This window comes from Euleptes europaea, chromosome 15, assembly GCF_029931775.1.
Source record: "Euleptes europaea isolate rEulEur1 chromosome 15, rEulEur1.hap1, whole genome shotgun sequence".
NCBI lineage: Eukaryota > Metazoa > Chordata > Lepidosauria > Squamata > Sphaerodactylidae > Euleptes > Euleptes europaea.
Window position 1 is genome coordinate 13,410,298 of NC_079326.1, and position 27,924 is coordinate 13,438,221.

At 42.1% G+C, this 27,924-nt stretch overlaps 1 protein-coding gene across 6 annotated transcripts in view; it reads left to right on the forward strand.

The window, feature by feature from the left end:
- The window catches only part of KALRN (kalirin RhoGEF kinase), a 381,465-nt gene that overhangs the window by 321,363 nt on the left and 32,178 nt on the right, over positions 1 to 27,924 (forward strand). For 4 of the 6 annotated variants that reach the window (XM_056861626.1, XM_056861625.1, XM_056861628.1 and 1 more), the window contains 12 exons: positions 3,294 to 3,427; positions 4,849 to 4,915; positions 5,375 to 5,478; positions 9,016 to 9,085; positions 10,202 to 10,288; positions 11,498 to 11,590; positions 12,628 to 12,678; positions 13,390 to 13,467; positions 14,566 to 14,751; positions 16,478 to 16,649; positions 17,186 to 17,424; positions 21,615 to 22,004. In XM_056861626.1, coding sequence (XP_056717604.1) covers positions 3,294 to 3,427; positions 4,849 to 4,915; positions 5,375 to 5,478; positions 9,016 to 9,085; positions 10,202 to 10,288; positions 11,498 to 11,590; positions 12,628 to 12,678; positions 13,390 to 13,467; positions 14,566 to 14,751; positions 16,478 to 16,649; positions 17,186 to 17,424; positions 21,615 to 21,866 — 1,533 coding nt within the window. In that variant the 3' untranslated portion in view covers positions 21,867 to 22,004. Of the gene's footprint in view, positions 1 to 3,293; positions 3,428 to 4,803; positions 4,917 to 5,374; positions 5,479 to 9,015; positions 9,086 to 10,201; positions 10,289 to 11,497; positions 11,591 to 12,627; positions 12,679 to 13,389; positions 13,468 to 14,565; positions 14,752 to 16,477; positions 16,650 to 17,185; positions 17,425 to 21,614; positions 22,005 to 25,289; positions 25,411 to 27,924 lie in introns of those variants that run through there. The other 2 variants (XM_056861631.1, XM_056861629.1) reach the window with 2 other exon arrangements.

Below are 27,924 nucleotides of genomic sequence, written 5' to 3' on the forward strand. Positions count from 1 at the left end.
AGTATCCATTTTTGGTCTCGTGCTGGTTCCATATTCAGTTGGTTGCTAAAACTGCGGTCAGATATTTGTACCCCACTGGTACCCCACTGGTTTGTCCTGTTATGCTGATGATGGCCAGGGGTTATAGTGTAATCCAGTATGTTCTGTAATTATCTACTAAAGCTTTAGAACAGTACCGAAACTGGTTGTCCTATCATGGTGCCAGTCTTTAGTAACATTTTTCATATACCAATGAACAGCTACACTGGAGAGAAGTTTTCTAAAAGACGCTGGGAAAACTTGATGTCTTAGGTCTTAACTGCATCTTATGGTGACAAAAGGTGGGTGGGGAGGGAGTGATTTTTCAGCAATCCCCCCTCTTCCATTTTGCTCCCAGCACTGTTCCTGGAGCCACCATTTCAGGGATGATACAGGGTTGAAGCTGGGTGGGGGTGTCGAGAGTTCACTTCTACAAGCACTTGAATCTGCTTGTACTAGATAGAACCTCAGCTGATGCCTTCTTCACTTACGAGCATGTATTTTCTGGATGAGGATTCAATTTGGGGGATGCTTTAAATGATGGTCATTATGTGGTTCATGAAGCCAGACTTTCAGCATAATAGACCTTTTTACAAGAACTTTGGGTGGCAATCAAAATACAGTGATGGATTCATAAATATCTTATGAAATGTCCTAGACAGACTGACAAACCTTTAGCCATTAAAGCTCAAAGGTTATTCAGTTCTAAGTATTTCAAGGCCTGTCTAGACCCATGTGAATCCCTGTGATTTAAGATGAGCTACAGAGGCTGTGCTGCAAATTCCATCGGAGAAGGCAGGTTACCCTCACAGGTAGTGGGGCCTTTTCTGTGATTCCTCAGAACTCTGGAATTTGCTGTTTCATTAAATCCTCTATTTCTAGAAATATTTTGTAAGTGCCTAAGCTTTTACTTAGAACAACTTGTGAGCAGTTAACCTCTAGCTCTTGCCTTGTTGCTGATGGTGATGATAGAAAGCGCAGTCAAGTTTGTCAACTTATGGCGATCCTGTAGAATTTTCAAGGCAAGAGATGAACAGAGGTGGCTTGCCATTGCCTGCCACTGCATAGCAACCCTGGACTTGCTTTCTGGTCTCCCATCCAAGTCCTAACCAGGGACAACCCTGCTTAGCTTCCAAGATCAGACTAGCCAGGACTGTGTTTTAACAAGTTAACTTTATTTAACTGTGTTTTAACAAGCCTGGCTAGATCTGACTAGCCTGGACTATCCAAGTCAGGGCATTGTGTTTTAACAAGTTAACTTTATTTTTCCTAGTTTGCTTTTTAAAAACCTGTACACTGTTTTGAAATATGGAAACAGCATACAGATTTTGTACATAAGGATAGGATTGCAGATTATTTTTATCTTTGTTCATTTACCAAATGTGAGTGTGTACTTTCAATAGCAGTTTTCAGAAAGATGCACAGTTTAAAGGCAAACTGGTTAATTTTTGAATCAATAAAAATATCTAACAATATCAAGTAAAAAAGCAAATGCCATGGTTGCTCAGATTAGCCTAGTTTATTGTTTGGCCTAGTTTATTGATTGACTGATGTGGATTTTGATTTAGAGACTTACTGCGGCTGAATGTTTAGTAATTGTTAGTCAATTTTCAAGTTATCAGTTTAATAAACCTGACGTTGGCACAGGTGGCAGAAAGCTAGAGAAGAGGTACTCTGGGTACTCCTGGACCTCCAAGTAACCACTTTGCCCAGGATGGCAAGCCTGATCCTCCAAGGAGAATGGGCACTTCCTAGCTTGTCTGCTGAATCACCACCATAATCTGTATCTTTCCCAAATATGGGCATAATTGGCATGCTTATGGCTACTCATTCCCATATCTCTCAGTCCAGCTCAGTATTGCCATGTTGATATTTAAAAGATTTGTTTTGTTTTTTTAAGATACATTTGTTGAAGTAGACTTATTTCTTAATGAGCTATATTTGGGCTTCCAGGAGGGAGGGAGAGTCTACAGTATAGAGGTTTTTAAATATCTTGAACGCTAACTTCTAAAAGATGCTAAATCAGACCATTGGCCCATTGAGCCTAGTAGTGTCTTGGCTGACAGGCAGTGGCTGCCCGAGACAAGCAGGTGTACTATTCAACCGTGCCACTGGAAATGCATTGGCTTCATCCTGGGGCTCTGTGCATAAAAAGCACGTGCTCTACCATTGAACTAATATCTCCACTGTCTATCTTCCTGAACTAATATCTTCCTGGGGAAAATCCCTCTGTTTCATTTTAATTGTTGCCTTTGCACTTCAAATAATGATGAGCATTACTTTCAAATGTTATCACCTACGTGGGTAGCAGCTCCGTCTCTTGCTTCCTAATGTCAAAATAGTTCAGGATTTGTTCCTGTGCACAGCTGTGCAGAAATCCAACTTAAAAAACTGACTGCATATTTAAATAATGCACCCGAATAATAAGCTGCTTCAATAAATCTGCCTTTAACTACAGATTGGATACTGTTTGCTGTAGAATACCCCAATCATGACACTGCAAGCTAACCTATGACTGCTTCTACACAGGGTTTTTACCCTGAATGGAAAGCAGAATGCCCTGGCATTGGGGGGAGCTTCCACATGTTGTCATGCTGAACATGACTTATGAGGCTCCCAGAGCTTCCCTGTTCGAATCATGTCAAACAAAAACCTCCTTTGATTAGGTTTAAGTAGGCAAATATTGGGTGGCTGCAGGCAGGGCTTCTATGTGGATTTTCTGCCCTCAGCCAATACATGGAGGAGGGGATGGAATTTTGCTGTGCCTTCAAATTGTGCACAAACACAAGGGAGGAAGAGGTGCGGAGGTGGCACTGGGAGAGAGCAGTACAGGGAAAGGCATGCAGATATAGTCTCTGCCCACTTCTATAGCAGGGGTACCTTTTTCATGCCTCCATGAGGGAGCAGCCTTTATCTGCATAAAATTGTTGCAGAGCAGATCAGAGGGTGAGATACACAAAGGACTAGAACCAACCTGCAAGAAGTTCATAGAAGAGACCTTACCTGCTGGTCATATTTAAGACTTCAGAATATTCTAAGGAAATACTGTAGTAGTTGAGAATGCATGAAATGCTTTTAGAATGTGAGTTCTGCTGTGCTGAATATGTCTTCTGCTGTATGGTATTCCAATAAGCCAAGCACAGATTTAAATGTAATTGGGGGGAGGGTAATTTTTACTGTTTTTCCCATTACCCTGAGAAACAAGGTAGCTCTATACTCCATGGATTGTTTTTCTGTTTAATCTGTTGTGGTTATTATTATTTTTTACTTTTAAGACATTAGAAGGAGGCTCCTACCGAGGAAGCTTAAAAGATGCTACTGGATGTTTGAATGAAACTGTGACACCTTCAACTCCTCCTTCAAGAAACCTTGAAGAGGAACAAAAAGCCAAAGCTATGCGAGGCAGAATGTAAGTCATCTAAAAAATCTCCATTGTACTATGGAAATATGTCATTATGAGTGAATTTAAGGCTGATAAGACACTACTGTATGTGTGGTCTACTTTTAGTATACATGAATAATGCAGCACTAGGTGAATAGACGTAATGCTTTAACAGTGGGACTTTGCAACTATGATAAGATCCCAGTATCATGACTTATTGCTTCTTTTAGCTTGCCATGGTGTCAAAAATCAGTTAGTCCCTTGGGCAAGGAGGCTGCCCCATATGGATGTGTATTGGTCACCTGCAAGTGTAGAGTCCAGATGTCTGTGGATTCCCCCTGTCATAGCAGAAGCTCTGAAGTGCAGCGACCAGTGTCCAATTACACAATGGGAGGAGGGAGATAGTGGCTGAGTTGATCAATATGCTTAAACAGAGCATGGATTTTAGTTGTTCAGTGTCCATGTTTGTCTCTTACAGTGTACTGGACTTTTTATTCTCTAGCCTACCAAGTACACTGCCATTGTAAGTCCCTTGTAGATTCTTTAGGGGATTCAGGCATCGGCAGATCTTGTATATAAAACTAAACATCATTTGAAAGCACCCAAAAACTACATACCAAAAAAATCCAGTTTCTACACACAGACAAGCTGTATCAGATACTCTGCAAGATTATAAAAACCAAATTTGTATTGCATAAATCTACTGCTGGTAACCATAGCCAAGGAGATTTGCAGATCCCCAAAGGCCCTTGACCCTTTTAAAAGCTAAGTCCTACTCACTCCTCTTCCTGTCTTTTGTGACTTTTTACATACTTCTTATTATACATTCACAGCCTTAAGATCCAGAAACTTTTAAAAAAGTGAAATGCAAGCTGAGGTTCTGAAGATCCTGAACTCTGGGCCCAGTACCAAGTACCACGCTTGAGCCATGCACCCTTAGAATATATGTATCCCTGCTTAACAGGAGTGTCAGGGAGCATGCCTGTAATCGTGGTTCCCTTCTTGCAAACTGTGGAAAATGTAAGTTGATATCTGTAGGGTCAGTCTTTCATTGCCAGAATGATGAGAGCTTTGGCTGCTTGGTGTATTAGTGGAAACAAAATGTCACTTGACCAGAGTGAAGGTCAAGAACATTTCAAAAGTATAGCAGCAGTCCTGGCCAGTGTTAGTTCCACAGCAGAACTGCCCTGAAAGTCTAAAAATCTTGGCAGGCACCTGGCTTCTCACTTCTCGCCTGGCCTCTGCTTCTTGGAACAAACCTAACTTTATTCAGCCCATATCAGTGGGGATATAACTTCTGTGTACCCCAGCTTGTCCACTAAACAAGGATCCCTATTAACTTGAATTGTCCTGGTGTTGCCCTTCTCTAATGAAAATAATTCCAAAAAATCTCTACCTGACAGGTACTTACCTTGACCACTACAACATGCAAATCTTTTGAATTCTAGGTTTGTTTTAAATGAACTAGTACAAACGGAGAAAGACTACGTCAAAGACTTAGGAACTGTGGTGGAGGTGAGTTAAAATCTACACTGGATATATTTCCATTGTGACTTCTCAAATTAAGTGTTTCTTCGGTAAAGGAGTGACACTGCACGCTTGTCTTCTTCATGAACTGAAAACGGCTAATTTATCTGTCTTCCGAGGGGCAAGCAAGAAACATTTTGACAAACTGTCTGTGCAAACTATTCCAATCACACATTAATAGTTACTATTAAAGTTCAGTTGCTGACTTGCTCTGTAGGTATGTAGCGAGTCCTTAAATTTCACTTGAACATGATGTGTAACCTTAATGTTCTTAAATTAGAAATTGAAATTATGACGGTATTTACAGCACTGCAGGAACTCAGCAGGGAAAAGAGCCCACTTAATAGCACATGTAGCTTATTCTTCCCTGGCATAAAAAGTGAACTTAATTACTGTTCCTGTTCCAGTCTTGTTCCAGTCTGCATAATCGCTGATTTTCTATTAAAGGGATTCATGAAAAGAATAGAAGAAAAGGGTGTCCCTGAAGATATGAAAGGGAAAGATAAGATGGTATTTGGAAATATTCACCAGATTTATGATTGGCACAAAGAGTAAGTTTATAACATTTTAAAGAACTGTTTCTGAATGTGTAGGATTTCTTTCTTCAAATATAAAAGAATATTTTTTTCTGACCCGAAATACTGGTCTGTATCCAATGAGGTATCCTTGCAGAGCACAGCTCACAGATACCTCTGAAATGGTGTGTGTGGGGGTGGTGGATGTTGGACCCTTAGGAACAGCATAAAGGGCAAAGTGGGGTCCTGAAGTAGGAGAGGGGAAATAGAGGTGGTGAGGGGCCAATTTTGGCTGAACCACTTTCCAGCAGCACCACCCCCCACATACACACACACACGTACGTACGTTCCTCCTGTGTGGTGCTACAAATACTGGGATGGTTGAAGTCAGAGCCATGTTAGAAGCTTCTGAACACTTGGAAGACTTCAAAATACGTAGTCTGTCAGGTTGGTGTGTGATAGTTCCAAGTTAGGGGTTTAAAGAACCATGTTCATCCATATGGGTTTGAAGTACTACAGATCTGACATTTGTCCCTTTAATCTTCATTAGGCTAGATGAGTGGATTCCATATTTCCTGCCTTAAGGGAGCCCTGTCCACAATGCTGCTGAGGGATTGCTCTTCTGCCCCAGGATCCTCTGCGAGGAGGACTCTGAGGCCCTGGACAGGCTGCCTGGGTAGAGTTGCCTGCTCTAGCTTGGGAAATTCCTGGAGATTTGTAGGGTGGTACCTGGGGAGGATGGTGTCTCAGGAATGGAGGGAGCTCAGTGGGGGTCTGGGCATAGTGGCCTCCCTTGTCGGCACCATGCCTGGCGTGGACCTGGACTTCAGAGCCATGGGGGCTGAGGCAATCGTCAGCACCCTGCCGTCCCTCTGGGCGGTTGGGACGGGGCAACCCAGGAGCAGGCCCAGGCCCCACCGGGAGAGGACCGGGGCGATGGAGCAGAGAAGGCTGGATAGCTCCAGTTGGGTTTACACCACTGCGGCAGGCTTCAGGCCTGCTGATTGGCAGGTGGGGTGCATCGCTGGTGAGGGAGGCAGGGCGCAAGGGGTGAAACATTGGCCTCTGAGGCCCTCTTCCGCCAGCTCACACCCTAAGGGAGGGGAGCGGACAAGGGGCCGGTGCTGGGGCCAGTGAAGACACCTACCTGACAGAGGCCCCAGGTCGAAGCACTCCGCCAACACCGTTGCCCCCTCCACTCCTTGCCTCGATGTCCCGGGCGATCGCTGGCCCCACCTCCTCACAGCTGGCAGCCCAACAAACCCACAGGCAGCCAAACGGGGAGGGGCACCAGCAGAAAGCCTACACCTGGGAGGTAATGCACCAGGTGGCAAGGAAGGGAGAAGGACCACTGGCAAGATACTCACAAGTAGTCCCACAACAGAAGGAAGGACCAGGTCCTGCCCCTGAGGAGACTGGAAAGCTAGGGCGGAAGGGTTAAGGGGTGAACACCTGGGTGATGGGTGTGGGGGCTGGGAGGAGCCAAGGGAATGGAATGAGAACAGAGATAAAAGGGAGATAAAGGTCAGCCGATAAAGGTCTCTGTGGCCTGGAGCCCAGAGAAAGTGACAGGCAGAAAGTCCAAGGGCAGAGAGGGGATGCAAGGAGTGCTCTCCAAGCGTCCCTGCCCATTCTGAGGCTGACCTAGTTCTTCTGCGGGAGACGCCAGGACGAAGGCAGCAGGTAAGAACCCTGGGGGCGGAGCCCAAGTGTACAGTGGGGAATATGATGCCATACAGTGTAGCCTCCAAACATACCATTTTTTCCAGGGGAACTGATGCGTAGTCTGGAGATCAGTCTGGATTTTTCTTTAATTCAGAAAATCTTCAGGCCACCCCTGGAGGCTGGCAGTTCTACTTCTGGGCCTTGCAGTACTATGAGGCACAAAATGTATTTGAGTGTTCTCTGCAGCTGTGCAATGTGAAATAAAATCGATAATGGTAGGTAAATCTTTCAGGAAAGCTTGTAATCCATCTTCACATTGCGTTGAAATACGCCAGAAGCGTCCTAGGGATGCAGTTTGAAAATTATGGTTCACCCTGTTCTGACTGATAAAATTATTTTTTGTGGTGGAAGGCATTCTTTTCTTTTTGCTGCTGAAGTGAACGGGATGAAACCCGGGGATTTTTAAAGAACTGTATTAATGGAAAACTGAATGTTTTAAAAATCAGAACCTTTTTTACAAGCCCAAATTCAGCATGCCTAGTGTACAGTGCATGCAGATTTCTCCATGATGGCTTTGCAGAAGTTCTTCCGGGCACAAGACCCAAATAATAACAATTAAATGCCCCCAAGGCATATGCTGTGGCTTTCAAATGTGGTTTCTCTGTAGGGAACATGCCATGAGGAAGCTGCACATAGACAGCTGATGTCTCTTTTCACAGTTCACAAGTTTTATTAATTGTATTTGGGGAGGAAAATGCTCCTGGAATGAGACTGCTCCCCTACAGTTTTAGATCATGCTACATTCTGCCTCCATATACCAAAGATTACAGCAACTCACAAAACAAGGCAAAGGAGATGTTGCATAAAGGGGGAATGATTAAACACCGATGACAGGAAGCTACTTGGCATTTATGACTGGCCAAATGCTTCGGTACAGGAATACTGCAACACAAGGGTATGAATAAGCAACTGGTTCACAGTGTCAGTTTATCCATCTGTTAAGGCCATGTAAATGGGGGAGGGCAGAGACCAGCCCCTTCTCAGGTCTTACTATGCAGAGTAATGGCATTTCACTGGTCTCCAGCACATGGTGACCAGAACAATTACTGATTACATTTCAGGACCTCCTGTTTTTTAATCATGTACCTGTAGTCATGGGGGGACCTATGGACTTTGGCATTCAGATCAAATTATGGTGTTCAATAATCCAGGCTTGCCAATTGATTTGAAAACTTCCTGTAAACTTGGAGGATACTGAAGGTGATAGTCCAATTGAAATGGGGATTTTTTAGCGTGCATAGTGAGGAAGAAGTAAAATGCTGTCATCGTAATATGCAGGATGATGAATGACCAGAATGCTTCTTCTCTAAGCTCTCTCTACTTTCTCAACCTTCTGTAAAAGCAGTGTGCATTTAGCACTGTTTATTTGCAGGCTAGAGGTGGTCTTTTCTTTCTTTAATAAGGAAAGTAGCTGGTTTTTGGCATTTTGAGAAAGGCGCAAGACCCTGGACTTGAAACCCATTATTGTTTTATTCTTCACGACACTTCAGAAATTCTACAGAATTTCCTTTTCTTCATGCTTCATAAGATTCTATGTATGGGGTCGAAGCAGCAAATAGGAGCCATGCTACAGTTGTTTTCCAGATTTGGAGAAATTATGCTTGGGAGTTGAGGAGAGAGTGTAGATGGATAAGCACTTTCTCACACAGCTGCAACTGATGGGGGTGGTCAAATTCCTCTCAAAAATCCAGATGAACAAGCTACTCCGAGGTCATATGCTTTGTTCTAGAAATTCAGAGGGCTTCAACTCTTCTGCTGTGGTGCAGCTATATAAAGCCATGTAGTATTTGAACAAGAAGTATTGAAAAGAGAGATTGAAACTACCCCTCCCTTTCTCTTTAACTGCAGCTTTTTTCTAGCTGAACTGGAAAAGTGCCTTCAGGAGCATGACCGATTAGCACAGCTGTTCATCAAGCATGTAAGTCAGACCTTTTTAAAAAAATAATAATAATCACTTCCTAATATAGCCCTGTTCTGACTTGAATAGTGTCATAAATTTTAAAACAACTAAACATCGATCTTGGAATTAAGTATACTAGAGCACTGAATGTCTGGATTGCCTTAAAATCATAAAACTCTGTGCAAGCCCTTGTGCTTTCTGAACAAAAAATAAAATATGACAAATATCGATGTGTTAAATTATTACACTTATGGTTTTGGCACTTCAACAGAATGCATGCGGGACTCAGTGGGGAATCCTGGCTTGAAAGCCCCCCCCCCCCCGCCCAGGAAGCAGCTTCAAATGTTGTGTAGGGTTTTCCTTCCTGACTGGAGCTGGTGTGCGTACATGCAGGATGTGTGTCTTAATGAAAACAGCTAAGTTAAAACAGATGTATACCCTCAAAGAAATTAAAGACCATAACTTCCAATAAAGTTCAGCTTTTACTTTTGCTGGGGTTTGAGAACTGGCATGCCCTTGTGAATGGCTTGATGGGCTTGTGTCTGGATTCGGATCACCGATTCGTCATGCACTTGCTAGATGGCCTGAGGTGTGTCCCTGTATCTCAACCTCAGGAAGTAATAGTAGCTTGGAGGCTGTTAATACAGGAGACTGTGACCAAGCATTGTCATAAAGGAGATTCTAGCTGGCTGGAACAATTGTTGCCTTTTACAGTTGCTGTGGTTAAGCAGAGAACATATTCTAGGCCTCTCGGTTAGCAGCACTGTTGCTGCTGCTCGTCTTTTCACCCTTCTCAGTTGTATGCATGAGAATACACAAAAATCTCTGCAGCGAATGCAGCAGTGCTGTGTATTAGGTACATGCTGACAATCCAGTTCATGCCATCTTTCCTTGCCCAACAGGTGGAATGGTGTCAATCGGGCATCCATGTGGAATGCCTGTGTAGCCCATGATGCTAACTGCTCTGGGGAGCGATGGGGTACATCCACTCATTCCCTGCAGGGATGCTCTTTCTAGTCCAGTATATACCGGGCCTTTATTGTTTCTGGTTTTCTTAGCTTTCTGCTGCTGTTCATGCAGTGATACAAGTCAGTGGCTTAGTCTCAAGCAGCTGTGTAAACTTTGTTTTTACAGGAGAGGAGATTACACATGTATGTGGTGTACTGTCAAAACAAACCAAAATCTGAATATATAGTAGCGGAATATGGTCCGTATTTTGAGGTAAGTTTTTGGCTTCTTCTTCACTGGATGCCTCATGTTACAGGTTAAAGGTATATGACTGGTGGAATCTCTTATTTCTGATCATGCTTGCATGTGTAGCCTCCAATAACTGTTAGCCAGCATCTTCCTGCTTGGGTTGCTGGATTTGCCCTCTCTTCTTTGCCTTTCTGTGAACACTGACTCATCCTCAGGAGCAGATTGCTTCTCACCTCTCTCTCTCTCTCTTGCCCAAGCAGACAGCTGGCAATTTCCATGGCATCACTAGTTGACTGGTCCTCCCTGATTCTTTCCTGTTGCTTCAAGCCTTCTACCTTTAGCTAACTATCTCTCTTTTCTGATCAATAAAATGCAGACACATAAATGCAAGCTGGGAGGAACCAAGAAAGAGCTTTGTAATCTATCCTATGAAAGTCAGGTCAGCCTTGCAAGAAACTGTTCAAAAAGGTGTCATTCATGTAATTTCTCTAATACTTACAATAGCTCCAAAAGCAAACACCAGTACTTTGTAGTAAGAGATGTTCACCTCAGGAGATGGCTATATATGTGCATGTGGAGGGGCAGCTCCCCAGTACTTCCAATTCTTAAACCAGCATGGGATAGTGGTATATATTTTAATTTGATGTTAGTTAGATGGAGGAGGGCAGGATAGAAATCAAATTTTAAAAATTGTTGGACTAAAATCTAGGAGACCCAGGTTGGGATCCTCAATCTGCTATGAAACTCCCTGGACTTTGGGCAAATTTTTCAACCTGACTTCCCCTCACAACATTTTATCCTCACAACAACCACTCTGCGAAGTAGAATGATGTTGTGAGCTGTTTGGGAATTCCCATTGGTGAGAAAAGTGGGGTATGCATATCTAAATGATTCTCAACCATCAGGTACAGAAATCTCCTGTAAATTACAAGATTCCCTCACAAACCATTGTGAATACTACCAATAATCTACAAAATGTTTGTGTTTAAGGAGGTTTCAGGCTTGAGTTGAGTCACTTAACAATGTCTCTGAAACAACAGTGATTGTTTAGAAGTTTTCTGTATAATTCTAATTACGAATACAACTGCTTGGGTCTCTTTCGCTAATGCTTAAATTGGTGGGTTTTGCTAACACCGCTATAGGCCAGTTCAGCTTCTGTGTTCATCAAGATAGTGGTGTTATCCTGCTATCATGAAACAACTAAATATTGATATTGCCTACCTTATTTTACAGGAAGTGCAACAAGAAATAACCCAGCGGCTAACTCTCAGCGACTTCTTAATCAAACCCATTCAAAGAATAACCAAGTACCAGCTTCTGCTCAAGGTGAAATGAAATATGCTAGTGCTGTTATGTGTCTAGCAAAAAGGCCATCCAAACATCTGTATAGCAAAAGGGCCATCCAAACATCTGTATACTGGTAATGGTAACGAAGAAAAAAGCAGTTGCCAACTGTAGAGATTAAGAATCAAAATGCACCCTAGATACATGTAGGAGTTTGACTATGCATACTGGAGTGTGGTGTGTTCATGCTGCATTGGAGCCATTGACAAAATTTCCCACGCGTTTGGGAGTGGAACATTGGGTCAGTACAGGAGCTTCCATTCAGAAGGCAGCAGGGACACACGAACTGAGAGCCCCTTACACATGCAGAAATATTGCAAGTGGGAAAGGATGATATCTAATGCAGAGTCCAAAGCAGTACTTGGGGTTTACTCCTAATTAACATAAATACAGAACTTTATAATGAAGTATTAGGCTTATACCATTTCCTTCTAGCTTTCTGTCCATATCAGCTACATATACAAATTGACAATCAAATATTTTATGCAACTGTAATAAAATGTATGTAGCACCAATATCCATTGTGTGGTAAAGTTCTGTGTAAAGTTCAAAATATATCATATATGCTAATAAACTTTCATACATAAGCAATCAGCCAAGTACAGCTAATGTTGTGTATAGCCCTTCAGACAACTTTATAACCATATTCAGATAAGGAATCATGCACAGATTTGTCACTAAAACATGGAAAATATTGAAGCTGAAGCTTCAGAACCTCTTGTTTCCTTTGGCCGGATCGCAGGAAAAGCCTTGTGTCTTTGACCTGTGGGTTCTGTATTTCAGATGCAGTGTCTTGATCCCTTATAGGTCAAGTTTTGATTAGCAAGTTTTGGTTCTTGTTTCTGTTATTTATTCTCCCAAGTGCATAGAAAAGTCTCTCCCATTCTCTGTTTTCATTTACTGAAGTAGTGCATTTTATGAATGCATGCAATCAACAAGACAAGTGGACCTTATTCTCGGATCTTTTTAGATAGCTTCTCACGAATCATTTTAAGGGGAAGTTTTTTTCTTTCCTGTAGGACTTCCTAAAATACAGTGAAAAAGCTGGGCTGGAGTGTTCAGAGACAGAGGTATGTTTGTTGTATTCATACAGTAATTTTAAACAAGTTGATGAGAAAATATAATGAAGATCCATTTTTCGTCATCATTCTTGAGATACCTATTTCTTATGCTGCATTGTTTTCCAGAAACATTGGATGCAAAGTGACTGAAGTGGTTAAATTTAAAATCTAGCCTTATGAAAAACCATTTATATTGCAATGTATCTGGAAGTGCAACCCTAAACATGTTTACTCAACGTAAGTCCCACTAGATTCAGTGGGACTCACCAGTGTCTTTATGATGGCAGTTAGTGTGCTTGCTTTAAATCTTCCTTCTATTATTGAAGATTCTCACAAAACAAAACTAGGTGAGATCTGTAACATAATTTTAAGAGTGTGTTGGAAAGAACATAGTTCTGATGTCAGCAAGGAACCTGTGTGGCTTTTGTGTAGGCCATTATTTCTCTCATGCTCAGGTCAGAAAACAGATGGCCTCGGTGCACATGTGTTCATAAAATAGCAGTCCTAAAAGCATTTGACACCTTAAGCACATTGTACTCTGAACTTGTGGGTAGATTGAGTCACCTGTAAATGGTAGTTCTGCTTACATCTCTCCACAATACACTTGCTTTCTCACTGTGACCTGTATTCCATGGGTTGAATGGTGGTGGTAGGGATGATGTATGGGTGACCCTACTAAAATTCTTCCTTCCGGTTCTTTCTTCTTCTTTTTTCCAACAGAAAGCTGTGGAGTTAATGTGCCTTGTTCCTAAACGCTGCAATGACATGATGAACCTGGGCCGCCTTCAGGGCTTTGAGGTACAAGTGTGAATCACTTTTACTGAAAGCCAGACCACTGTGGGGAAGTCCTAGTCATTTGGGTGTTGTTTTTTAAGTGCTCAGGACCCTGAGCACATTGTTCTCTGAACATGTGGTTAGGTTATATGTTAGGGGGGATGGACTAGTAGCCATTTCTGATATAAATTTTGTCCATTGAGCTTGTGGTGATTCATCATGGACTGTCTCATGCTTAATTGCATCCACATACAGAGCTGGCATAAACATATTAAGCCCATAAAACCAATTGATGGACAATATCCCCCCAAGGGGAAATGGATATTCTTTAAACACTTGATTTGCTTTAGGTTTACACACACCTCAATGGTGAAACTAGCCTTTTTTGTTTTGTTTTCATTATATTGTCATTGTGAACTTAAGTGTTCTGTCTGCCCGTTGTCATTGCTCAGATTGAAGATTAATTTTTATCATTTATTTATTTTGATGTAATTTATAGACACAGTAAGTTGCATTCCTGTAAAATATACATATAATACTGATTTGTTGACACACAAATGTTGGAAAATCCATACATTTTATGTGGGGAAAGTTGGTGCAAAAAAAGAGTGAAAATATAAAACATTGCATTCCACGATCTGATACATGTGGAATGGAAGCTGTACCCTCATGGAAAATCTGTGTGTTGCCCAATTCACATCATAAAATGATTGTGCACATTCCTGAAATGCACAGCTGGTGAATTCCCAGAATGCAGCATAACGTCTGCAGAGGGCTAAAGTCTCATGGATTCTGTCTGAATAAGCAAAAATGAAACAGGAATATTTCTATCAAACCAAGCTTACAAAATTTTATAGTACCCTTAGTGGAAATACCCTCAACACAGACAGTTTCAGGCACACCCATCACAAATACAGCAGTATATATGTGTATGTGCCATATTTTGCTGTAATTTCATCAGTGCCTGGAAGATAAATTGATAATCTTCCTTGTGACACTTAATCCAACCATGAGGATTGCAGGCCCTTTGAGGAATCTCCTACTGGATAGCAATTGATAGATATTGGATATCCAACACCTTGTTCATGCTGCCTGTGCCTTATCATTTAACCTCTCTCTTAGGGCAAGCTCGCAGCTCAAGGGAAGTTGCTGCAGCAGGATACATTCTATGTAACGGAGCAGGATTCTGGCGGGCTGTCTCGACCAAAGGAACGCAGAGTTTTCCTCTTTGAGCAAATTGTCATCTTGAGTGAACTTCTTAGGAAAGGCTCTTTAACACCTGGGTACCTTTTTAAACGGAGTATAAAGGTAAGATCCTATGATCAGTGGCAAGCTTCCTATGTTGCGTGGTATGCTTCCTTGAGTCATTTTGAGGACTTTACTTAAAAGTGCATCTTTTCTGTTCTTACTTTTTGATGCATTGGATAATAAAAGGTGGTTACAAAAATAATGTTTCAGTGGAGGCTGTTCAAATACGATCGCTGTTAGAACCTTTCCAGGCCTATCATTCTTTGAAAATATGACCTTGTCTAACCCAGATAACTTCAACAGTGAGGAGCCAGAGAAAGCTGTGCAATGCATGTGTGTGGGTCGTGTACGTGTCATTCCATGTGCACTTGCAAATTTGCAGGGGATAAAGAGATAATTAGGCAAATGGCCCTTTGTAGTAATAGGAGCCAGGCGACAGATCTCCACAAATATTTATAGTAGTAGTACTGTGGTCGTCTTCTATGCAAAACTGAACTGGAAGAAACTGAATTGGGGCAAAGGAGTGCTTCCCCTGACTTCTTTTCCCCCATTTCAGATTGCTCCCCACCCCATGGCACTTCTTCCCACAGGGTTCCAACTGCATGTTTATAAGAGTGCAAATAAGATTAAATTGGTGATAGGCATGTTACGAGTTAACAGGTAGGGACAGGATGATTAACTATAACCAGTTTTGGAATGACTTCCCTATAGAGGTCAGGACTTTTGGGACTTTCAAGACTGAGTTATTTCAGGTAGTTTTTAAAGACTGGGTTTGATTTGGTTGGTTGTGTGTTGCCGTGTTTACATTGTTTGTGATAGTGATGTAATTGTGGTCTTTTAGCCTTGGAAGAGTGGTACACACAGTTAAATTACTAATGTGTTTGAAGCCCTGTAGGGTGGGGAGGGAGCCAGTTGAAGGGACTTGGAAGAGGAAATACTGAGCAGGTGATGGATGTTTCTCTTCTTCCAGTTCTTCTGCCTTGGAGACTTTTCATTGCACAAAAAGGGCCCTCGGGTTACTATTCAGTAAATTGGGTATGCTGGATTGAAACTGTTCTAACTGTGCATAAAGATCACTCCAGGTATAAAGTGGTTTCTCCTCCTTCTGAAATTGCCTAGTACCACATGATTACAGCTTGAAAACTAGCTGCATATGGCCGGAGACTTATGTGAAGCAATTCTCTGAATTGGACCTGGAGGAGAACTAGACTTTGGTACTTAGCAAAGTTAAACCAGCCATCACTTTGGACAAAAATTAAATTCTCTCTCTCATCCCATAGTGGGGTAGCAGAGGCTGTTGTGGATATGCCAAAGCAGAAAAACTATCTGAGGAAATTTCCTTGATATACCCTAAGTTTTTTTTTTGTTTTCAGGCATCCATGCAAATGCTTGCTCTTAGGGAATACTTTGCTGATGGTCATATTTATTTGCAAGATGCCAAAGAGCATTTTTTTACTTTTCAGTAACTCCTTGTACTGCAGCTGGGTTTCACTAATTATCAGCAGTGTTGACCATAACAACATTGCCTTTTAAAGAAAGCCATAATTTGGAGTTGGGATACTTAATGTAGCATGTGAAAACAGTGCTGAAAGCCAAGTGTTCTTTGACGATGGGATGTTACTCCCACATAATTCCTTATCTGGAAAGGCAAACTTGCTGTTTTGGTTTTGGACTGCCTTGAGAAGGCCATTTTTGGGTTTGCTGCTATACAAGAAATCTGAGCGTGACTCTTCCCTCTTAATTTGCTGTTGAGAAATGGCTCTGAGCTTTATCTGGCTGTTTTCAGATGACTTACCTAATTCTCGAGGAGAATGTGGACAATGATCCCTGCAAATTTCTTCTGATAAACCGGGAAACGTCAGAGAGGTTCACCTTGCAGGCAGCCAATCCTGAAATCCAGCAAGCTTGGGTGCAGGACATCAATCAAGTATTGGACACACAAAGGGACTTCTTAAATGGTAGGTACTTTACCTCTGTAGCTGTAAAGCCAAAGGGCCTGATGGGTTAAATCTCTTCTTTTCCCCACCATTCCTGTTGCAGGCCTTTCCCGTGTCTGTCTCACACGCTGACTTGTTGCTAGCTTCTCTTTACATGGAACATGATATGAGTGGCTAGATGTACACTGAACAATGATTTGCTTTAAGATTAAACTCTTAACTGAAATACTTATTTTGCTTTTTAAGTCACCTAGCTAAATTTTCCAAAATATGGCCTTTATTTTTTGGAGAGACCTGTGAAATCACCCTCTTTCTCGTGTAGATAATAAATCTGTTTAGCCAGTACTAACTTTTTTCTTTGTCCTGTTCAAAAAAATTTCTTCTTTACTGCCTTGCAAAGTAACCAAAGTCATCCTAAAACATTATTTAAAGCCTTAAATTTTTGGAGCTCTTATGCAAACCTGTCTTTGGGCTTTGGGCTTCTGATGCCTTTTGTGTGAGGCACTGTGGTGTTGCAAATGGGGAGGTCTGTACTAACACCTAGCATTTTCCTCCAGCACTACAGTCACCTATAGAGTATCAGCGAAAAGAGAGCACTTCTGCAGTAATGAGACCCCAGACCAGCAGGGTACCTCAGCCTATCACCAGGCCCTATTCCTCAGGTCCAGTAGGGTCTGACAAACCTTTGAAGGCTACAATGCATAACCCGTCTCTGCCACCTCTGAAGATATCTACCTCCAATGGCAACACAGGGCATGAGCAGCACCAGCCTGGGGACAAATATGAACAAAGCAAGGTACGTAACTTCCTCAGTAGAGACCATGCATCATTGCCCTGGACTTTTGACATTTGGCTATGTACTCATCAGTCCTGTGACAAAAGTATGAAAACAAAGCCAAGTGGTCAAAAGATAATGAGCTCTTTTCCATTTTCTCTCATAAAATGAGTGGCAAATGGGCATAATGCAGTCCCTGTGTGTGTGTGTGTGTGTGTGTGTGTGTGTGTGTGTGTGTGTACGAGAAGCAGCCATGAAAATTTGTGGCTCTGAGCTGATGGTACATCAGGGCTGGGGATGGAGCACTTAACGTTTTCCTCACGAGGCCCCTTCCTGAGCTGCTTTTTCTCTGTGGGCTTCCACATCCATGTTTACCCTGGCAAATTCTCAGATTTTTACACTGGAGCAGGTGAAGATCTTGTTAATTTATTTAATTCATTTGTACCCCGCCTTTCTCCCCAACGGTAACCCAAAGTGGCTTGTGTCATTCTCCTCTGATGGAGTTCAAATTATTGTCTGCAAGCCATATCTGCTTAAAATAGGCCTCTCTGAACAATTTCAGATCGTAGTAGTCATTGGCTTTGGTTTTCACCCTGCTGACCTCTACACATTTATTTGGCTGCATTTCCCTCTAAATCAGGGGTGGGGAACCTTTTTCCTGCCAAGGGCCGTTTGCACATTTATGACATTATTCAGGGGCCATTCCAGGTGTAGATCTCCCGGTGTGGGGGGGAGAGGCTATGGTTGCCAGGTCTCCAGCCACCACCTGGAGGTTGTGAAAACAGCAGCACAAGGGCTCACAATGATATAAGTATTTCTATTCAACTTATTCAAAAAAAATTTTTTTCAATATTTATAACTCAAAATAGAAAAGCATTACATCATGCATAAATATAAATTCAACTCAAGGTAAGTACAAGGTGCAAAACTACACCAAAATGAAGAACATGCTTAAAGAGCAATGGTAAGTCCAAGAGAAAGTCCACCACAGACGTGTGAATAGAAATACTTATATCATTGTGAGCCCTCGTGCTGCTGTTTTCACAACCACCTGGAGGTTGGCAACCCCAGGGGAGGCCACACAGAGAAGGCCTGCAGGGCACCCCAGCTTTCCCCCTCCCAGGAGGGAGAGGGGGAAAGCGGTGGGCCCGAGCAAACGAGGTGCCAGGGGGGCACAGCCCACAGTCGGTCAGCAAGGGAGGAAGGAAAACAGAGAAAGAGGAAAAGGGAGGGAGGAAGAGAGAGAAAGGGAGAAAGAAATGGAGAGTGGAGGAGAAAAAAAGAAAAAGACAGAGAAGAAAAGGACGGAGGGAGACAAAGAAAGAGACAGAAAAAGAGGGAGAAAGAGAGGGAGAGAAAGGAGAAAGAGTGACAGAAAAAGAGAGAAAAGAGAGAAAAGCCTTCCTCCCCCCCCCACCCACACACCCGCGCACACTGGCCCCACACAACCAGGCCCCAGCCTCCCCGCCTCCCCCCACACACACACACCCGGCGGCGCATGGAGCCCCACATGACCGGGCCCCAGTCTCCATGCCCTCCCCCCCAGAGTCCACAAAAGCCCCCCCTAACAGCCCGATCGGCTCCCGCATGCATGCTCTGCCGCCAGGAGCCGCTGGCCTCTCCCCCCTCCCTCTCTCTGCTCAACAGCCAACAGGCAGCAAGAGGGGCTCACAATGTGCTGCAGCGTTCCTGCACGCCACGGCTGTAGGAGGCAGCCTTGGGGGAAGCGTCCCTCCCCTCTCGCTGACCAACAGCCAACAGTCGGCGAGAGGAGATCCAAAGGGCGCCGCAGCACCCCTGTAAGTCGCGGCCCCAGGAAGACCCTCGGGGAGGGCCGCCCTGCACCCCGCCTCCGTGGCAGGGCCCCAGAGCTCCCGAGGGCCACAAAAAATGTCCTCGGGGGCTGCATACGGCCCCCAGGCCTGAGGTTCCCCATCCCTGCTCTAAATGTCTGAATGGTGAAAGTACCCTTCTGTTTCTTTTTCACCTTTGATCAGAGATAGGCTTTCCCTTGTTTTTCTCTTTTCTGATTATATCCTGGTACAGAATGTCTCTCAGCAATAAAACACAAACAAATCTGAAGCATGTTTTTTATCAGCACATATGGGTGGAATACCAGGCACTTCTCGGAATCCTGCTAGGCAGAATTCGTCTGAAACGCTAGATGTGTTTTTTTAGGTGAATGTGGGTAGCTTGATGCATGTGTTGACCACATCTGTCCTGGATCAGCTGTCTAGCACACACCAGCTTGTTAGTATTTGCAGTGCCACACAACTACAGTGTTGCTTTGTTGTAATGCTGAATGGAGTGAAAAAGAGCTACATTTCCCCTCTACCCTGCAAAACCTACAGTCTTATCTTCATTGGCCAAAGAGGCAGCTCAGTGGATCTCTCATTCTACCCCCTCCATGATTATGTGTACAATTGTGAAAATTGTCCCACCATTTTCAAGAATAGTAAAATTCAAAAAGTTTGACAGCTGCTTGTATTCTTCCTATCTGTGGCCTTTTTACCAGCTGTGACTGGTTAGTCAGCTGCGGCCTTTCCAGGACAGAGAAGGTCTGGCCACTGTGGTACATGCACTGGTGACATCTATATAGGATTATTGCGGTGTGCTCTAAATGAGGCTGCCCTTAATAAGCATTTGGAAACTTCAGTTGGTACAGAATGCTGCAGCCAGGATGTTGTCTGGAGTGGGTCATAGGAACCATATTGTTCTAGACTTGGCCCATCTACACTGGCTCCCAATTTGCTTCCTGGCTCAATTCAGGGTGCTGGTGTAGACCTTCAAAGCCCTATATGGTTTGGAACCAAAATACCAGAAAATGTGATTTTATTATGTACATCTTAATTTGTTAGCTACCTTGGTGGCCCTTGGTGGGGGCAGAAAGGCGGGATATAAATTTTGTAAATAAAATAAAAATACTAAGTATTGCTTGCCTTAGAGCCTTTCTCCAACTTAAGTAGCTCTTCCATAGAACATCCTCCAGCCTAAGACAGAGTACCTCCCAATGGCTCTTTTCCTTTACCTTAATTATCCTTTCCGTAACGCTAACTATAAAATACAACTGCTTCACTTGGTAATACAAAACGGATTTTGTGAACTGATGCATTTGAATTGGTTGATCATCTTCCCTCCCTCTTGAAAAAGCCGCTTTTCCTGATTCAAAACAATCCTTTAAAGTTAACCTAAAAATATTCTTTTTCCAAGCTTGTACTTCAGTTGCAAGCTGCTTATAATGGAGTGGCTTCCTGCAGTAGTAAGCACAGACAACAGAGCTTTCTCTCTTAAGGTATCATATTCCTCATCTTTAGCATTCTAATGAGACAGACTTGCCATCACCTGTGGAGCCAACAGGCCACCCTTAATTCTGCTGTGCCTGTCCTCTTCCTAATGGTGAGGAGATTCACAAGGTATTGAAAAGGGGCAAAGAAGGACTTTACACATCTGGCACCTTGTAACCATTTCGTAGGAAAAGGCGAATGAGCCCACGAATCTTGTACATTTTATGATAAAGTCCAAGTTGGTAATGGATTTATGGTATGATGATGGGAAATACATATGTGTTTTAAATACAGTGTGCTGAGTTGCCTTACAAGGGTATGAAAACCCTAGAAAACTCTTAGCACTTCAAAAAATTGTTTTATTTTCATGTAGGGAAGGGCGTGGTTTTTGTTACCTTGAAACTTTAAGAGTGCTGATACTGTTCTGGAAATCCATTTTGGGCATATTTTTCAAGTTCAGGAATGTAGCAAGGCAGCAGGGAGACAACAGGCGCTCCCCAGCTGAGGAGTATTTGCTCTCCTCCCTCTTCCTCTTGTCCATGGCACATAAGCTCCTGTAAGCACCCTTTCAACTTTAAAGGACCGTTATTTCATTGGGTGTTTGACTTGTTGGCCAGTCAACCCCCCCTGTAAACAAAGGGTATTTAAAGGGGTCAGTGCACCAGACCAGGTGGAATGTACCCCCTGCTCTAACTGCTGGCCCAGAATCTGAAACATCCCCAAATTCCAGGAAATAAATTTTTGTTCATTTTTATTAATTTTAAATATCTGAGTTGAACCAAAACCAGGAATTTCAGGCTTAATGTCTGTTCAGGAAAATCCAAATGCCCACTTCTACTGGGCACACTTAATAAATGGTACAGAATGAGGACGATGCAGTGTTTCGGGGCTACTTTTTCACTGTTGCCTTCTGTGTTTCCTTCCCAGAATGACTCGGGTGGGTGCAATGGGACCTCTTCCATGGTGGTTATCAAAGATTACTATGCACTGAAAGAGAATGAAATCTGTGTCAACCAGGGTGAGGTGGTCCAAGTACTTGCCATTAACCAGCAGAACATGTTCCTTGTGTATCAGCCTGCCAATGACCATTCACCAGCAGCAGAAGGATGGATCCCAGGGAATATCTTGGCTCCCCTCACTAAATCAGCTACAGATAATAGCGACGGAAGCATAAAGTAAGTGCTGTGTTGGATTCCCTGGGAGCAGTATGTGGATTTTTGAGGAAAAGTAAAATCCAAATGGTAGGATTTTTTTCTGCTTTCTTTTTCATTTTTTTTTAAATCTACAGTGCCATTGGAACAAACTTGCTTGATGCACAGCATGGGGGTCTCCATGTTGGGTTTTTGTTGACTTCTTTTTTGTTTTGGTTTTTTCCCCTTATAGTTTGTAAAGAATCAAAATCCATAGACAGTTTAAAAGGCATGTTTTATGTTTTTCCATCCTTTCCTAATTATGGACATGATTGGACTGGATTTCTATTTATCTTGTGTTTAATTTGCTTATACGTATATATATATATATATATTGGTTGATAATGGCACACAGCAAAAAAAACACACACACACACACACACACACAACAGGCCTTGTATTGGATTGAGTCCTGCTTCTCAAGGAAGAGAGATTTTATGTTGTCTGTGGCAATTTCTTGTACATCTTGTAACATTTTTATTTTGAATTTTTTCTTCTGTTCACGTAATATTTTGTAAAGAGAAAATGGTTTGAGAAATCCCCTTTGGAGTACATTCCTGTAAAGAATTTTGCACTATTTAAAGAATCCCATATTTGAAGTCAGGTTGTGCAATATTATGGATAGTCGCAATGTTCATCATTGTACCTGTAATGTAACTAATTTTAAATGTACTATTTTAAATATGTAAAATAAATTTTCACCATGAGCATGTTTTAACAAGGTTAAAAAGGACCAGTTTTTGACCCTCTTTGGTTCTGCTTTTTCTTACAATGTTTTGTTGCTTATTTAACAATTGTGAATACTTTCCCCTTTTTTGAGATTTGTCAGTTTGAAATAACTAATGCAAGAATGTTTTGATATTAAATACAGAAGGTACAATCCTTTTCCCTAAAATCTGTTGGTTTTTTTATATATGTAATTGTCAACCTGTTGCAGGGACTAGCTGAATGAAGTCCTGACAATTAGGTGCTAACTAGATTTGAACAGTGCTTCCAAGTTGGCAACAAACTTACGCTTATTGTAGACCAAAAGCTGCTAATCCCTTATCCATTTTAAGGGAGACGGAGCAGATTTCAAATTTCCCCCTGCTCCCCACTCCTCTTCAGAATGGATTTCACACCCCTTCCCTCGGACAGCCTTAGCAACAGTTTCCATACATGTATAGATATTCACCATCTTCAATATTGATCAAGGTTTGAAGTGAGTTTTGCAAACCCTGGTTAGTAAGGTTCCTCTTTAGCATTAACATGGTTCATGCTAAACCAAGGTTATACTCAAAGGGGAGGAATCCGTTCAGAGTTGGAACTCATCAACACAAAGCCATCAGCAGGCCAATGAGACGGCACTGAGCTATTGTGGGCTGCAAGGGGGTGTCAAAACTTGAGGTATTTGGGTCCTATATGTATCTGCAAACATTCAGGAATGGTAAAAGCTGCACTGATGGAACTCCCATGCTTAATTTCATGCGATTGGAATCTTATTGAGAGTTACTCCCATCGGATTAGGGTCAGCCTGGATGACCCAGGGCCACCAGAGGGGGTGGGACATGGAAATGGTCACTCGTTAGCTTGTGTGCTGGGGGCTGCTTCAAACATCATGGCAGTGATGCATAAGGGCCAATAAAAAATCCAAAACCTTCCATTCTATTTCTTATTTGAAACTAGCCACTGAAATGAATTTGTGCACTTGCATGTATCAGTACACTATTTACCACTGTAACATTTAGTCTGTCACTGGTCTCACTCTACTTTTGAGCATGGTTGCAAGCAATTTCAGGAACGGTGCACAGTCAAAGTCTTTTATGTTTTCTAAATTTACCACTGACCTATCTGAAACTAGAGTGAGAATCCCTACTCTTAGCCCTCCCATGTATCCTCTTGCTTGTTCAGATAGTATGTTGAAGTCTGCATATAACCTCGGAGCAACTTTTTTTTCTTTTGAGGCCAGTGCAGACTAAAGTACAAGTTCAAATGCTGCCACCAAATATTTCACCTGCTAGCAATATCTATTTTGTTTGTTCTGCAAAGCGTGTGTGACTTCTGCAGCTCCATGTAGCTTCATAGTGTATAAAGTGCTGCTGAGCGCAGTTCAGGTAAAATTGGTTTAGCCATGATGTGGCTTGTGCTTTTTCAATATACTGTGGTTTAGCTAATGTGATAAAGGGTATAATAAGCACAAGGCAGTTCAGTACTGGTGCGAAATGTCCTTAGATGAGAGGTAAAGTTCTAATTAGGTAATACACTTTCTTGTGCATTGCTGCTACGGAATATCCAGCGTGCTAATTTGAGCAGCTCTACCCTTTGTGATGCTTGTAGGATTTACGAGTGTTTCCTGCAGCAACCTTGTAAGCAGGGGAGTCCTTATTAGGGCTCCCAGACCCCTGTACCTGCACTGGTTAAAGCATCCTATTTAGACCTGTATGCTGTTTGCTACAGAATGTACTGATGGTGCATCAACTCCCTGTGGCAATTATAATGTGAGATGCTGCCGTACCCTTGTAACACGTGCCAGGCATTTCATAGCTGGAATTGGCCGAGTACAAGATTCCTGAGCATAGTTGTAGCAATTCTATTTTCATTTTTGAAGACTTCATTCTCATTCAGCGGTATACATAAATATATATAAAGTCTGGAGAGAGACCCACATTTCCACTATAAAGTAAAATGGAATGCCAGACAAATACTAGGCACCCCTGTTATGATTAAATGTTCTTAAACACATTTTTGCTGTGACTTGGTTCTGTGGCTTCTAGCTTTCATTTTATGCATACCTCCCCGTCCCTCTCCACACATAAAGGGAAACACTTTGAAAATGGGTGTTCCATACGCTTCTTCTTTGGACCAGAAGTCTAGATGTGCTAGCCGAATTGTACAACTGGGCTCATAAAACATGAGCAAGTTTGAAGCAACAGAAGATCCTTGGCTGAGAAATATAGGAAAACTTCTCTTTCCATGAAACTACTTATCTCAGTCTAATAAAACAGTTGTTGTTTAATCTTTGCTTTATTTTGAGACCTCTCCTTGAACTCTGAAATATGTAAATCTCTTGTTTTCCCCTAATCAATCTGGCACATGGGTCCTATCTGATTTTGCATTATTTTCACTGCTTTAACTGGAAGTTAATGGCTTGCATGTCGCAGATTGTATTCGTATTTTATGCTGTGTGCTCTCACTTGCAGACTGCAGTCATCCTTTAAAGAAAATGCCTTTTTCAAATGGCAGGAGTAACAAACCATCACTAGTGTAGATTGAAATTCTGACTAGAATGTTTATACCTCAATAGACTGGTTGGCTTCCTCCTCCTGGGGGGAAGCTGCAAGTATCAAGACCAAGTATGCTGATTGCCTTTCCACATCCCTTCCTCTTCCTACTAAGATATGCCATTTGATTGGTGCATTTTTTGGTACAACAGGAAGTCATGTTCATGGCATACCCTGCGCATGAGAAAGCGGGCGGAAAAAGAAAGTGGCAAAACAGAAGCCAATGGCCTACGTAAACCCATGGATATTCTGGGCAACAAAGTCTCTGTTAAAGTGAGTAAGGCCATCAGAAGCCATATGCTGCCTCCTGCTTCTCATCCTCACTCCCCTTGCAACATCCTTTCTAAGGACAGGGGTTGACATCTGGCTTTGGTTTTTTTTTCTTCCTTTTGGCTTTTATTTTTAATTTGTGTTACTTTTTGGTAGTAGTAGCCATTTTGGCTGGATTTTTGCATGCAAGATACAACACAGCTTTTCCCCTCTTCACCGCTGGCAACCAAAATGTAAGTAAGCAGTGAGTGTGTGTGGTGTGCATAAGTTTTAATTCAGCATCAAACATGTGTAACTAAAGGAAAAGCAAGAGCTGGACAAAACTTTGCTTTGAATGGAGCAAATCCTGCCAGCTCAATCAAGACAAGAGCATCTCTAAAACTTAACAACTTTTGTGGAATTTTATGGGTTTCTTTACTTGGTAAGATGCAAGTTCTCTGAAGAAGTGGCATAGAATTTTTTAAAAATAAAGCAAGTACAATTTCAGCAGTTAATGATTCCTGATCTGTTGCCAACAAATTATCCCATGAAAAGGATGCCTTGGCCATTTATGATAACTTTTCCTTGTGTTAACTTGCTCAAGTTTACCATAATAGCCTCCCAAGGCCAATGGTGGAGCTGCTTCTTATGCTGTATCTATACATTTAATACTGACTATCAACTAACCTTTCCAAGCCTTCTCTGCCAAAATGTTTTATTGGAATCCTTGTGAGGGTTTTACAAGTATAAGAATAGAGTTCCCAGGGAAAACATGATAAGTAGTGCTCATCCGTACTATGTAAGTTCAACGAAAATTATAAAAAAGCCTGTACTTGGCTCTGTTTCTAGAAAATGTGGATAAGAAAGAAATGTCTTTTTTGGGGTTCACAACATTTGGTTCTGTAAGGATGCTATTGTAGTGTCCTTGATCTTTTTCATCCACTCCTGCAACTTATAACTAATATATAGGGAACAGCAAACATAGATATCAGGTCTTCGGTAACAGGTGAGGAAAATTCAATCAGTTGCTATCCTCCACCATTTATCAATGGACCATTTGGTTACAGGGAATGATTGGTGAGGGACATCCTCATCATTTTAATGAATCTGGCTAATTGGTAAAGTATCTTAAAGATTTTCATCCTGACAATTTTCAGAACAATGAAATGCCGATCACAGATACCTGTCAGATGGAGAACTGGATCACTTCACTAAAGCCAACTAGTGAAGTTATGACTAAACAATGAGCATAGGTTTTGACTGCCCATCCTGTAAGGGATACCACCCTTCTGTTCACTGGGTACTATAATTAATTGCTTGGGCAAGGTTTTTTAAAGCTTGCTTGAAGACACACAATCCTTCATTAGGGCATACTAAAACAACCCTATAGAAAAGCTGTACAGCGTGTTCATTTTGAGTAAAATAATGCCATGGTTATTTACTGTAATGAAATAGAAACATTGTGGGTATCTGACTGACATGCACTGATTTGAGATATTGTTGATAAAGGTCTACATTTTGAATACTGGAAGCTGACATTGTGAAAAAAATTCTTTGATATAGCAGATCCTGTTCCTTCTCCTCACCCCCATGTTTCACCAGATTAGACAGCATCACTGTTTCAAGAAATTGCCACCCAATAATTCTGTTGGTGTAACAGTTCATATTAATGTGTTTATTGTGTTCTACAGTGCATAATTATAGAACATTTATTGATGCTCTAGCATCAGCCTGTAGTCAAATCACTCTCTGGCAGCCCTCAGATATTGTCAACTGTGTATACTGATCTGGCTCTGTCCTTGTCAAACAAAACTAGTGAGAAAACTACCTACAGTTATTGGACTTAAAAGTCCAACCCACAAAAGCATCTGATGAAGTGAGTTTGACTTATGACAGTTTATAACGTGGAAGATGTGGTTGGTCTCTAAGGTGCTACTGGACTCAAATTTTGTTCTACTACAGACTAACATGGCTGAAACTAATAAGGGCACTTTCACACAGCCCAAATACTGCACTTTCAATCCACTTTCAATGCACTTTGAAGGTGGATTTTACAGTGTCAACTGGCAAAATCCACTTGCAAACTATTGTTAAGGTGCAGTGAAAGTGGATTGAAAGTGCATTATTTGGGCTGTGTGGAAGTGCCCTAAGTCCAGTCTAGTCCTTTGTTACAGTGATCAGAACACAAAGATCCCAGATCAAGTTGAAGACCTTCAAAAAATCTAGTGCTTACCCACATACTGATTTCAACAGCCACTTGGCTCAGGCTCTTGGGACCTCAGTTTACCAGAGCACTTGGGGCTACCAAGCTATTGAGCTTCCTGGGGCTAAGTCGATCAAATTGTGATAAATTTAGAAGGTTTGGGTTCCAAGTGAACACAATGGGTAAGTCACCTATCTCACAAGTTTGGCTGAGATGGTATCTCTTCAGAGGCTGTTCAGCCAGCCTGTGTGCACTACTGATTGTTGCAAGCCTTCTTATATTTCTCATTCTGGTTATGTCACTTGGCCACCATATCAAGTGATTTTATAATAATT